The 13,804-nt window shown below is 45.3% G+C and overlaps 1 protein-coding gene across 1 annotated transcript in view; it reads right to left on the reverse strand.

Moving 5' to 3' along the window:
- LOC147672520 (cAMP and cAMP-inhibited cGMP 3',5'-cyclic phosphodiesterase 10A-like) overlaps nucleotides 1–13,804 on the reverse strand; it is a 909,783-nt gene that overhangs the window by 397,819 nt on the left and 498,160 nt on the right. Inside the window, exon 12 of the mRNA XM_086947973.1 lies at nucleotides 6,043–6,229. Coding sequence (XP_086804099.1) covers nucleotides 6,043–6,229 — 187 coding nt within the window. The remainder of the gene's footprint in view (nucleotides 1–6,042; nucleotides 6,230–13,804) is intronic.

Raw genomic sequence — 13,804 nt, forward strand, 5'->3', positions numbered from 1 at the left:
TCCATCTTGGTCAGAGAACAGCTTAGAAGCCAAGGCGCACCTACTGCAGCCCCCGAACAATAGAGGCGGCAGAAAGGTAAGCGCGTGTCACTGGGAGCCTCCGGCTCCCACAAAAAAGCGCACCCGGCTGCGCCACGTCCGCTAAGCAGGACGCGCTGTCGGGAAAAGAGCCGACCCAGTCAACGATCCGGCTCAGCAGGACCCCCAGGTGCTCCACATGGAGCGAGGCCCAAAGCGACCCAGGACACACAAACACGCCCAAAGTCCGCTAGAGCAGGACACGGAGCTTGCGGTCAGAAGAAGGGGGGAAAAATACAATTTGTAAAAAAAAAATTTAAAAAAAAAACATCACGAAAAAAAATACACAACATCACTACTCTCCCCCCCCCCCCCCTTCAAGATACCGAAGGCCATAATGGGCTGCTCCAGCAAGACTCCAGCCCCGACTCACCTGTACAACAGACTTTAGACAGCACTCTGAGTAGTGCAGAAACCAAAAAACAGGTCGTTTGGCTGTTTTCTATATCCCTTTATGGGATTGGCTGTAGCCACTGGGGGCCATCTTGCAGGAGGGAGAGGGAGACTAGAACGCTAAAGTTTGCTTGGAGTTTCCGTGGGAGCCTGAGGCTCACGTGTTAATACTGTGGCGAGGAAGACGGACGAGGAGGTAATGCAATCCCACTGTCATGGTTCTCAACTTAAGTTTTCATAGCTATCCTGGCTGTCCCCACCATTCCACAGAAGGGCTCTAGTGACCGAGTTTATCTTTTAAAATTATGAATTCAATATTAAATACGGTTTATTTTGTAGTACAAAGATACTTTTGGCTGTGTAATAATTTTAAATATGGCGGATCTGACCATTAAGGAGAGTGACAATTTTTGCCAATGGGCTACATCGGATTTAAATCTGTCCATTATACTCATCAAATTCTTTCCACATTAAAACACCTAGAAGCCATCTGCAAACTATTGAGACATGGCTGAGGATGTTTTTGTTCCTATCAAGACAGGACTATGGTGTAATAGTTTGGATTGGACTGTTAATTATAGGACCGCATTCAATTATTCACATGTATGGTCTCTGTCTGAAATGGCATAGATAAGCTAAAAAGTAATAGTACTAAATGCACCATGACGTTGACTAGTTATTAGAGCATTTCAGTCCAACATTTTTACATTTTTGCACATGTCTAAATTATTCACTTTATGTGGCACGGGTAAGCTCCATAATACTGAGTTTTTTGTGGCATGACTCAAGGGGTAGATCACAAATAGAATCCAATGAGGCCAAAACATGTCTGTGGTCGCCTGTGTTCCACTAAAAGAGGGGCGTGGAACAGCGGTGTGGGACAGAATGTCTCATTTGAAACTGTGATAAAAGAAAACATAAGGTAGTTACTCTTAGCATTAAGAGTTGTTCAGACTCAGTTTACACCCAACACGTTTGTTCTAACTGCAATCTGGGTAGCAATATTGTGCGATTCAAATAAAAATGTCATAAACAGCTGCTAATGCCATTAAAATGGTAATTACACCATAGGTCAACTGCATATCCAAGCCTGTGATAAGGAATGATATAATTTAGTCTCACTATCCTCTTTAGCATTAACACAGCAATCTAACTCAAAATACCCGAGGCTATGATCAGGGTCAAATATGTGTTGTCCCCCCATAACTAAAATCTTTAATTTGGGGGACTGGGAACGTGGTGTGGAAAACGGTTATGGGATGATTAATTTACAGAGCATACAAAAGAGCATTATTTCTAGGGCCATTACATTAATTGTATCTTTTAGATTTGGCAAAAGGCAACAACCCTGCTGACATTTGGTAAGAGCCAACAACCCTTTTGATAGAATTTTTAAAAGATATGAATCAAAATATCTTCCCACGTTAAAGTAGGACACATAATTTCAAAACCTATAATGTAATTCCTGGGTCTAAGAAAATATGCAGGAACCTACTTCAAGCCAAAATATACAGAAACCAACCGCAGTAAACGTACTTCTTCACTTTGGGAGTTGCCATCCACACAACAAATGTGCTATATTACCAGACAGAGGAGTGTTTCAGAGATTCAAAAGAAACAATCGAATCGGCGAATTTTGTCAACAACAAATGTAAGAATCATCTACAGTTTCGGAATGAGGCTTGGGTATAAAATATTTCAGGGAACCATAAAAAATAAGATGGAAATCAAATGATCATCAATAAAATAACTGCTGTAAAAGAGTACCTAAGGTTATGGCAATATCTCAAGAAGGCATCACTGTAGCTTTAAAGAGCTACATAAATACTGGCACCTCATTCATCAAAATCCATGCCTCAGGGACGTCCTAACAGCGCACCCAGCAATCACCTAAAAGCAGAGCTCACAAAATCAAAACCTTTATATCCATCAAAGTTTAAGGACACGAGAACAAACTCCACATAACACTTTTTCACGTCACAACTACGCATTCTGTAAATTAACAATTAAATAAAACCACAATATTCTGCTAGAAATGATCCAACAAACATTTAATTAGAGAATGTCTGAACTATAAAAGTACTTTAGTGATATGCAACTGCACGTGCAAACTTGTTTACAAATGCAGCACCCCTAGAGGAGTGAACCGCAGATTAAAGAAACTTTAAAAGAATATCCATAAACTGGAAAACAAGTAGCCCATTTATCGAATATTTCAACCAGGACCAGGTACTTTGGAAATATTTTACATTCTGTGCAATGATTAAGATGTGGTGATCAAGTATTAAGACTATGCCAAAAAGAAAATTTGGGGATTTAAAATCGAAATATGATAGGGCAAGCGTCAAAGAAGCTGAAATGTACGATAGGCTTCTCTGATTAGTGGGTGATCACAAACACAGAAAGCAGCCAGACGATGACAAGTGAGTAACCTATAAAATCCACTAAAAATGAGATTTCTCTAATAAACAGAACAACCTCATTCAAGAAATGACAAGCTTTTGCAGTGCAATAGGTCTCGCATTCACATGGGTTAGAGCTATTGGCATTGTAAATGAAAGCCTTTTATTTATGTTTTGGGTTTTAAAACATAAATAAAAAGTGCAGTACTGCAAGCTGTTCGCAGAGGTCCCTAGTGAGCAAGGCACCAGCACTGCTAGTCTAGGTGCAGCACCACAAGCTTCTCCCACAGGTCCCTAGTGAGCATAATAAACTTTGAAGATATGGTAAATCCACCCGACCCATAATGCATTGCATGCAAGACAGTACCACGAGTACATTCAAATAGCTGTGTCCATATATACAATTAGTAGCTTTGAAATGTGACAAAATAATTATATTAATTCCGGATTAGGTTAGATTGTGCTCTATGTAGAGCTGATGAAGGGAAATCTATAGAAGGTCTAATATAAAATGTGAGATGAGGTAGATGCAGTACCACAAGCTGCTCCTAGAGGTCCCTAGTAAGCAAGGCACCAGCACTACCAGTACCGCAAGCTGCTCCTAGAAGTCCGGAGTGAGCATCAAACTTTTGGTCACATAAGGTACTCCCATAACGCATTGCATGCAAAACAGTTCCACAAGTACATTCAAATAGCTATGTCCATATATACAATTAATAGCTTTGAAATGTGACAAAACAATGATTACATTAATTCTGATTAGGTTGTACTCTATGGGGAGCTGATGAAGAGAAATTTATAGAAGGTCTAATATAAATGTGAGATGTGTAGGTGCAGTACCGCAAGCTGCGCCTAGAGGTCCCTAGTGAGCATCATAAACATAGGGTGCTGTGGAAGGTGACGATTGATGTATTTGGGTCAGAAATGACGCCCTGATTTGGAGGGGGGGGGGGAATCCACCCTATATTAATCCCGGATTAGGATATACTCTATGTGGAGCTGATGAAGGGAAATTTATTGAAGGTCTAATATAGATGTGTAGGTTCAGTAACGCAAGCTACGCCTAGAGGTCCTTAGTGAGCATCAAACTTTTGGTCACATATGGTACTCCCATAATCCATTGCATGCAAGACAGTACCACAAGTACATTAAAAAAGCTATGTCCATATATACAATTAATAGCTTTGAAATGTGACAAAACTATTATATTAATTACGATTAGGTTGTACTCTATGTAGAGCTGATGAAGGGAAATTTATAGAAGATCTAATAGCGGTGCCTAAAGGTCCCTAGTGAGCATCATAAACTATGAAGATATGGTCAATCCACTCCATCCATAATGCATTGCATGCAAGATAGTACCACAGTACATTCAATATATACAATTAGTAGCTTTTGAAATATGACAAAATAATTATTACATTAATTCAGGATTAGGTTGTACTCTATGTGGAGCTGACTAAGGGACATTTATAGAAGGTCTAATATAAATGTGAGACGTGCCAGCCATGTTTAGGACCAAGTGAGTGTCCTGTCTGAAGGCATTTAAGAAAATAGTGCCTTGAGGCTGTAATTAAAACCTAGGGCGTAACACATTTAATAGGGGGTGTCCTCATGGGAGGTTACAAAAAGACAGGGCAGTGCTAAGGAGGAACTACAAAGCCTAATGACCAATGAAAAGCCATCATTTACAAAGGACAGAGACAGGAGCCAATTAAAAAGATGGGCGGGAAGTAGCCAGAGCTTTATGCACATATCCTGAAAACAGCATGTCTCGAAGAGACTGTGCAATCGCTGCCTAGGCGAGACCTAAAAATAAAGAGAAAGAACAGCATTACATTGGACTGATGGAGGAAAATTTAGTTCAAATGTGTAAGCTATCTAATGCTATTCCTGAGAGTCTGATATAAGCAATACGCTGGAATTAATAACTTGTGCAACATATTACTAGGTCACTGTACCTATAAACGCATGGATTTGCAAATGGTCCAAACTGAAAAAACGTAAGCCAATGAATAGTTTCATTCACATTTAGTCCCAATACAGACCCTATGTAGAAGGGATGATTGTATGAACATGTGTGAACCATGGCTATATAAATCTATGTAGTCCACCCGACATGCGTATCTATGCTCTCAATAGAAATTACTAGCAATATAGCAGTTGGCTTCAAACACTGGAACAACTGTGGTGAATATAACATTTTGCCAAGAATACATTTTGCACCTCTGACACGGAGACACACCTATGACAAACTTAGCATTAATTTATATACAGGGCTAAATATCAACCATGCCTGGAAGATCGCAAAGGTTTTGGACTGACTAGACTAAATACATAAAATAAGTGGTAGACTCAAAGTATGAATGCACTGTCGCAACAATTCACCAATATTACTACAGACACAACTGACTTCAGGACCATCAAGAAACCTCTGCTATTAAATACTGCAACCATTTTAACATTGCAACCTCTGCACAGTCCTCTCTACATACCTGTTAGTCCCATTTCTATATCTGATAGCTGAGAGGGTTCGATGTTCATCTCGGTCTATACGGTGCACACAAGCTTGAATGAGAAGGTTGTATTTTGGACCTCAAAGACATACAGATGCTGGATACAAGAACGTCTCATTTGGATTTTGTTTAACCAAAACTTACAAGGACAGTACTTGGAGCTCTTAAGTTAACCTCACTATGAACAATTAAACAGGCTAACCCTGCAATTCTACACTTTGGGAACTACAATGACTTACTATTTATAAGTGCTGGGCACGTGTAACAGGCTCCTGACGGTTAAAGTCATTAAGTCAGGTGCAGACTAACTATGCGTTACTATGATTAGCTCCCTATAGAAAAGCCAATTAAAAAATTAGGAGAGTGATGGTCTGTACACTGCACATAAACTATGTTAATTAACATATACTATAAATAATTTGTGGCATTTATTTCTGGAGTACAGTGGAAGAAACCCATCAAGATCTGGATTTCCATTAAAAAATGAGTAAGATTTAATTACAATAAAAACTTATATCGAAAAATGCGAAGAGAGTTAGAGCAAGCAGTGTGTTTTACATTAGATGGAGAAAACCAAAACCATCCTGGAAATAGCTGGTCAAGTTATAGACATTTAATATTTTGACATTTCACATGTGCCCAAAAAAACTTACGTTCGCACAGTGCAAGGCCAAAGCACAGAAAACTGCAAACATTTTGAAGTTGTTCTCATCCGTTTTCGAGAACGCACTGCCGCTTAATTTGTTTACCATCTGCACAACGCCTATCACGCTGCCTCGGCTGACAATAGGCATACACAGAATATTCCTCGTCGTGTAACCCGTGTAGAGGTCCACCTCTCTGCAGAGAAAGACAAAAAAAAAAAGTCAAGCCACGCTTCCATTTTGGAAGGCATCAGACAGTTTATTTCGGTTAAAGGGTACTTGCTATCAACGTTCTAATCAAATTCTCATTTAGAGATGAAATATATTTTATCAGACTATGAGGAGCATAGGTACGAGATCCCCCTAGAGATAGAGACACACGACTACTTTAATTACTCATTAGAACAAGCATTAAAAATGCAATAGGTCTCGCCTTTCATTAAGTTAAAGCCATTTTCTTTGCTATACAATACTATTAGCAAAGCAAATGGCTTTAACTTAATCAAAGGCGCGACCTATTGCATTTTCAATGCTTGTTATATTTACAACTTATCTACAACCAAACTGTATTTTTATATGTAGGTTTCTGGCTACTGTTTTTTTTTTTTTTTGAAAACCTTTATTTTGCATCAAATCAGAACAAATACGGGCCTACAACCTTCCGGCCGGCCACGACAACAGTTGAGCATCAATGCAACTTTACGGCGACACCGTAATATCTTCGTTATAGGCAAGCAATAAATGGGTTACACTGTAAGTATCATATTACCATTTCTCAGGATCGGTGAAGGTTAATTTCAAGGTTTTCATCGCAACAATGAAGATCAGGTCGTACTACTCCGTACTAATACCAGTAAGAAAAAGAAACTAGGTCCGCGTAGGTGGGACTCGACAACAGACACCCGTGTCAATCAGTGCGGCTCGCAACATGCAAGTTCCAGCCAGAGGACGGCCACACAGTATGCATACCCCTAAAGAGGACGCAACTTCCCAACTAACACCGCGCCTTCACCCATCCCCCAGTCTACCTAACCCGGGCCTAGGAAAGAAGAAAAATTATATAATAACAAAAGGCACCATAGAAAATAACACTAACTAAAATGTACCCCCCCACCCTACACACATGCAGAGGCTACGGCCTACCACCCCCCCCTAGCAGAGTGTTTCATCACCCCAAAAAACCCGAAATGTAGTAAGAGAAGAGAAATTGAGAGGAAGAAAGAAAAGGGAAAGGAAAAAGAAAAAGAAATACAATTCACATAAGACCGGAGGAGGGCCAATTAAGCATATCCAATTCGATGCACATACGATTCCCCGGCCGCCCGTACCCCGACCCCAAGACCAGTACAATACCAATATTCAAATCCCCGGCAGTCCATCAGCGTCCCAGCAGCAGAAGAGAGACAGTCCTGATCCAAAAGGGCGCAGCCTCAACCCTGTCCCCTACGGTGCGGGGCGACGGTACAATCCAGCTGCACAACAGACCTCGTAGAAGGTGGGAACAAACAAAGGGACCACAGCTGAGTAAAGGAACGATCACCAAAGTCCATCTCGGACGTCGTAATGTGGTCCACAATCGTGGCAGATGGTCCATAGCAAGACAGCAGTTCACCAAAGGCAGCTAGTCCACACGGCAATGATCGAAGGTGTCTGCCCCCAGCGTCCGACCAGTCCAGTGCCGTGGAGTCCCAAACTGTATAGAGAGAAGCAGCGCAGCGCAGCGAGTCTCCCACGACAATCCAGCTAGACGGTGGCGACATGGGTTCACCACAGTAGTCAGAGCCGCCAGCGGCACCCACGGAAAGGCCAGGACATGGCTCCCAGCTGCATTTCTCAAGTCGGCGCGGTAATTCAGGAGCTCCCACACTGCCCACACTTAACTCCGGCAAAGTCGAGGCGGCCACTAGGTCCAGGTCTACTAGCACTCCCGTGCATGGCCGCCCAGTCGGTTCACCACGACCGAGCACAGGGTGTGGCGAAGCGCCCCGCAGGTGGACGCAGGCTCGATCCACGGGGGGCAGGGCGAGCCCACCGGCGTCCAGTCGACCTCCCAGGTCCCGAGCTGTGGACCGCACGTCTGCCCGCAAGGCGATCAGGGCGTCGTGAATGTCCCCTAGGCTCAGGGGCAGGTCAGGAGAAAGGGACGGCATAGTATCATGACCGTGGGGCTCACAATCGTGAGTCAGTACTTGGGCCCCCCTGCCAGCACCACTTCCCAGCTGCACGGAATACCTGCGGCGTCTTAACTTGCACACCCGGATATCAGGGGCAAGGGCTGCACTCTCCATAATAGCGATATCCCGGCTGTAGTATAAGGGCAGAAGACAGTAAGATCGCCAGGATCCGGCCGAGTCTGCAACAGCAAGCTCAGGAGCGCCCGGCTCAAAATGGCCCCCGGGGAAGTCGTCGGAAGGCGAAGGCTAACAATGGATCCAAGGGAGGAATACAATGTATCGCTGGTTGCCGCGATCCCAGTGCAGCGTGTAGAGGAAAGCGGATGCAACAGTGTTGCGGATGACTTGTTGTTGCAACCATTCACAGCCAGTCTACTCCGATCCGCCGTCTACGGCCTCTGCTCCACTCCGCCGGGGTCAGCCGTCCACGGAGACAAAGACCTGGACGCCATCAGGGTACGCCGGGAGGCAAACTGGGACGTTCCTTCGCTTCTGCCGAGCGAAGAGCGACGGGGAGCACACCGTCGGGCGCAGCGTCGCCTCCCAAGTCCGAAGCCGCCGAGAGGGTCCACCGTAAATTCCAGGATTGTTAGCGGCTCGGACAAGAAGGAAACGGACCAGCGGAGCCGAGGGTTCAGGCGGCCATCTTGGTCGTCGGCTAGGCTCCTCCCCCCCTGGCTACTGTTCTTAGTGCTACTTTTTTAGTCGCAGAGGAATGCTGTCTCATGGCACTATTGCACCTTATGAACGGCTTCTATGGTAGCATTGTTCTTTGATGGCTCCTCTGCACTGATTTTTTTTATGTAATAATTTTAAGATGAACTCAAGATTTTTTTGTGTGTGCTTTTATGTATACTTATATGATTTTCTTGTAAAATCGAATTCAGTTACTTACTGTGTCAACCACAGTGCATCTGATCATTTAAAAAAAAAAATAGGAGCAGCACACACAGTGAGACAGCAGCCATGAGAGGTAAAAGACCAGGTCGTTTTGTTTTGGTGCTTGCAGGAGGGTTGCAAGAGACACCAGAAATGTGTTATGCTTCTGAGGGTGGGAAAAAATAGGGGGTGAGGCATGAAGAAGAGGAGTTTTTGAAGGCACCTGATATTTCTATTTTGATGACAAAGCGGAAGGAGCCTCAGTAAAGATGGCAGAAAAACAAGTTAGGCTGCATAGAAATTTTTCATCTGGCCCAACACGAGGGGGTTGAGGGTGCTAGCTGTATGCCCCAACATATTCCTTGTGAATGAAGGTGGTCAGCACTCCATTATCCTCCATTTGTATTCCTTTACTTCTCTTCCAAAAATTTAAACCTGTTGCGTGCTACCCGGATTGTGTAAGCTTACACAATCCGGGTAGCACGCAACAGGTTTAAATTTTTGGAAGAGAAGTAAAGGAATACAAATGGAGGATAATGGAGTGCTGACCACCTTCATTCACATTTAATAAACACTAGCCCCCCGTTGGTTATTGCACCCATGAAAAGGAATGCAGACAAAATGTTTGAACTTATGAAGGCACACATGGAGGAACATCGAGTTCGGAGCAACAATCGGAGACGCTGATACCCACAAACATCAGGAAGGACTGTTAAGATATTTTAATAAAAAGAATGGATGGATCATGGACCCTTTTGTTAAAAACAACATAAAGATTTAGAACAATTATCGTTTTCCATTTGAGCACGAGTTTTTAGGACAAGTACGCAATGTAAAAGCAGATTGTTTGGTGCATTATGGGGGAGGAAGTTTCGGCATGTAGCTGCTAATGTGTCAGGTGGAGAGGTAGGGTGTGGAGCACAAACTGTTTAAACACGGCGCACAAGCACGGGAGATCGAATTATGTGCAGCGCGCGGCGTGAGCTGATAGAAATGAAAAACGTGAGCAGGTATGTTGATCACGGAAACACGGTTGCACTAATCATTTTTAGCCGACAATTGATATATGGAAGGTTCTGAATATCGTAAATTACTAGGAAATAGATAGACAACTTCGGCAGGGCTCAGTAGATGCAATGCAGTTTTATGTTTAAAAGATGTTAATCACTGCAAAAAAAGAAGATTTAGTGAGCCCATGATGGGATGTGTTTTCAGTAGCGTTTTTTTGACTAACATAATACTTAAGAAGTGGTATGGAAGATAACCTTAAGGGAAGATCTAGGATTAATTTGAATTTAGATTACACGGACTTTGGGTTTGTGAAACGTGATGCACTTTAGAAGGATTATTTGCTGATGCGTAATGTCGAATATTAGTTGATGCAACTTGTAAACAAATGAAATTCTGAAAAGGAATGTTAAATGTGATGTGGTCTGTGTTGATAAGTAATGCATCATCCATAATTGTCCTTTCACAGTTCCCCCTGACGAAGGGCTGGACGACAGCCCGAAATGCATTGGGCTCGAAATAAATGAATGCTGCTCTGAACGACTTGGTGTATTGGGATCTTATTTTTAAAAGAAGTCCGGATGGACACATAAAAATATGAGAAGTTACCTAAATACAGTATAGAAAACGTGTGTACTTGATGAACAAGGAAGAACAATGACAAATATACTTGACAAATATTGAAGAAACTTATAGAAAAAGATTAAACGGTTTAAAGTAAGATGGATTTGGAATCCGCACAACGCTGTGCACCTGGGAGTGGAGTGTGTATTTGTGCACTTCCCACATGTAGAGGCCAACATATTCCTTGCCCCCAAGTTGCTGCTGGTCCATGAAGGTAGTTTAAGCAGAAAGGAGAAACACAGACGGGATGATACAGAATAAAGATGTACATAGTTTGTTCCAAACTTCATGCTTTCAACCTTCGAGTTCTCAGTCCTCGACAGCTACACTACATAAGAAAAGCTTGAACCCCTCGGTGTAGAGAAAAGGCTCATTGATGCAGACGCCGCCACCTTTACACCTGTGCAAAGCAGTCCAGCCATAATGAACCGGTTTTGGTAGGGGAAGTCATTCTTGTTTTTTTGGGAAAGGATGATAACCAACAACACGTGCCTGAACTTTTACCGGGGTGCCGTTAATGCATGCTCCAAATTTTTGCTTTTGCGCGGTTGATAAAGATGATCTTAAAGAAAATGAAGCGGATGTGATTAAAGGATTGCTGAGTAATTAAGCCCTGGCATCAGAGATGTATCCAACCGAATTATCCAGCATAGAGGGTAACAATGTGGCGCGGCTCCGAGAGTGCCAAGTTCTGTGCTCCAGCTGTGCATTCTTACGTGCAATCTGCGACTGACACTCTAGCGTGATTTAAAGGGACCGAAAATAAATTGGTCTAGATGTTATTTAATGCAATAAAGGCTGAGAATCATAACCTACGCACTCTGCCCCACTCCCGCAGTGAATTACACATAACATTCCTTACTCCCTTCCCGCCAAGAAAGCCACTACGCCTTTCTTTGTGGTGGTCATTTGTTGGCCGCAGTTTATTAAGGGTTACAAGGAAACAGGTATTACTTGCATTTGCATGTTATGTCATATAAATTTCCTTGCCAATGTCTCTTAGCCCTTTTAGGGCGGTTTTTCTGTAGGTTGGATTTCCTTGCGCTTCCTCAGCGCAGGAAGGGGATATTCGTTGTCCCAGAGTTAGGCTGCCTCGCTACCTTTCGGACCTTGTTGTGCCCTGCCATCCGGCGGGGGCTGGGCTGCGAGCGCCGTCTCTGCATATTCCCCCTTCCCTTCGTCGCATGTCACCCAGCCGTGAGGCATCCCAGAGCCGCTGTCCTTAGGCCATCTCACCCAGCCATGCGGCATCTGAAGGTGAGTGTACCTATTCTGGCGCACCGCTCTCCGGTGTGCCTCCGTACCAACCGTACTCCGCGTAGCCCTTCGCGAAGCTCTTTCCCTATTTCAGCCCTGCGACAATGCTGATCCCTTGGTGTGGGTGGGTGGGACAAGATTCCTTCGCGCCGTGCTGCTCCCCCCGCTCCTGTGCATAGGAGTATCACTGGGGGGAGCGCGCTTATATGCCCCCCACCAGGTATGTCTCCACCTGGGGATACCCCCCGATTGGGGGGTTTGAATATCGCCTGCCCCCCCATTGGCCAGCGCGCAGCGGCGGAAGCCAGGAACAGGGGGGGGGGGGGTTGAGTCCGGCACCTTCCGGGGCCCCCCTGCTTGCTCGGGAGACCCCGTTTCCCGCACTTTGTTTCGTCCCCGGGCCGTCTTCCCCCCTTTGTTGCCCCTTCGGGGGCTCGCCGTACGTTATGGCGCCGGCTCCCTAGCCCCTACGGGGGTCCGCCTCTGCGATAACCTACGCACTCTGCCTCACTCCCGCAGTGAATTACACATAACATTTACACATAACATTCCTTACTCCCTTCCCGCCAAGAAAGCCACTACGCCTTTCTTTGTGGTGGTCATTTGTTGGCCGCAGTTTATTAAGGGTTACAAGGAAACAGGTATTACTTGCATTTGCATGTTATGTCAAATAAATTTCCTTGCCAATGTCTCTTAGCCCTTTTAGGGCGGTTTTTCTGTAGGTTGGATTTCCTTGCGCTTCCTCAGCGCAGGAAGGGGATATTCGTTGTCCCAGAGTTGAGCTGCCTCGCTACCTTTCGGACCTTGTTGTGCCCTGCCATCCGGCGGGTGCTGGGCTGCGAGCGCCGTCTCTGCATATTCCCCCTTCCCTTCGTCGCATGTCACCCAGCCGTGAGGCATCCCAGAGCCGCTGTCCTTAGGCCATCTCACCCAGCCGTGCGGCATCTGAAGGTGAGTGTACCTGTTCTGGCGCACCGCTCTCCGGTGTGCCTCCGTACCAACCGTTCTCCGCGTAGCCCTTCGCCACGCCGTCAGGGAGGCTGCCGTCTTCCTGCGGCTCCCCCCTCGCGTCCTGCTATTCATTGGCAGCCTGCTAACACCATGGCGCCCCACAGATTGCTCCAGAAGATCTCCATCCCCTGCTCAGACAGGTGAACCCCGTCGGCTGCGTAGTATTCCGGGCGCCCGGTGTGTATCAACCCATGCCTGATGAAGCCCAGGCCGTTTGCTCTGCAAAATTTGCTTACTGTGAGGTTCAGCTTTTTCCTTGAGTTCTCCACGCCTTTATACGACTCGGCGCCCCGCCATTCCTGCCTGCTGATCACCTCAGACCAAATGATCGCCGTTTTCCCGCACCTCCTGGCTATTTCCACAAGGTCGCTCTGTATTCCAAAGAGGAGGGCCCTCCGACCCAGTGTGGCCAGGTCGTTCCCCCCCCGAGGTGGATGATCAGAACGTCTGGGTGGCGCCCTGCCCCCTCCCTTATTTTCTTGAGGGCCGTCGCGAGTTGAAACCAGTGCATGCCTGACCGGCCAAACCAGCGGATGCACGTGTGTTGTGGTCTGTTTTTGAGCTGTCTCCCCTTGTGCTCCCACCACGCGCCCATCCGCTTGATAAAAGAGTGGCCCACCACCCACACGAGGCGGGGTCTGCTCCCTGTTGCTGCAAATGTAAAGCGACTGGTCACTCTCACGCCTACCCTGCTTGTCCTTTTGTCACATTAGCTGGGGCCTCACGTAGGATTTGTATGCTCGCGAGCGCCACCTCCCTACTGCCTGAATTCCTGCCTCGGGCATCCCGTGTTTTGCCGTGGTCGTGGCCGTTCCGAT

This window comes from Lissotriton vulgaris, unplaced genomic scaffold, assembly GCF_964263255.1.
Source record: "Lissotriton vulgaris unplaced genomic scaffold, aLisVul1.2 SCAFFOLD_490, whole genome shotgun sequence".
NCBI classification, from domain to species: Eukaryota; Metazoa; Chordata; class Amphibia; order Caudata; family Salamandridae; genus Lissotriton; species Lissotriton vulgaris.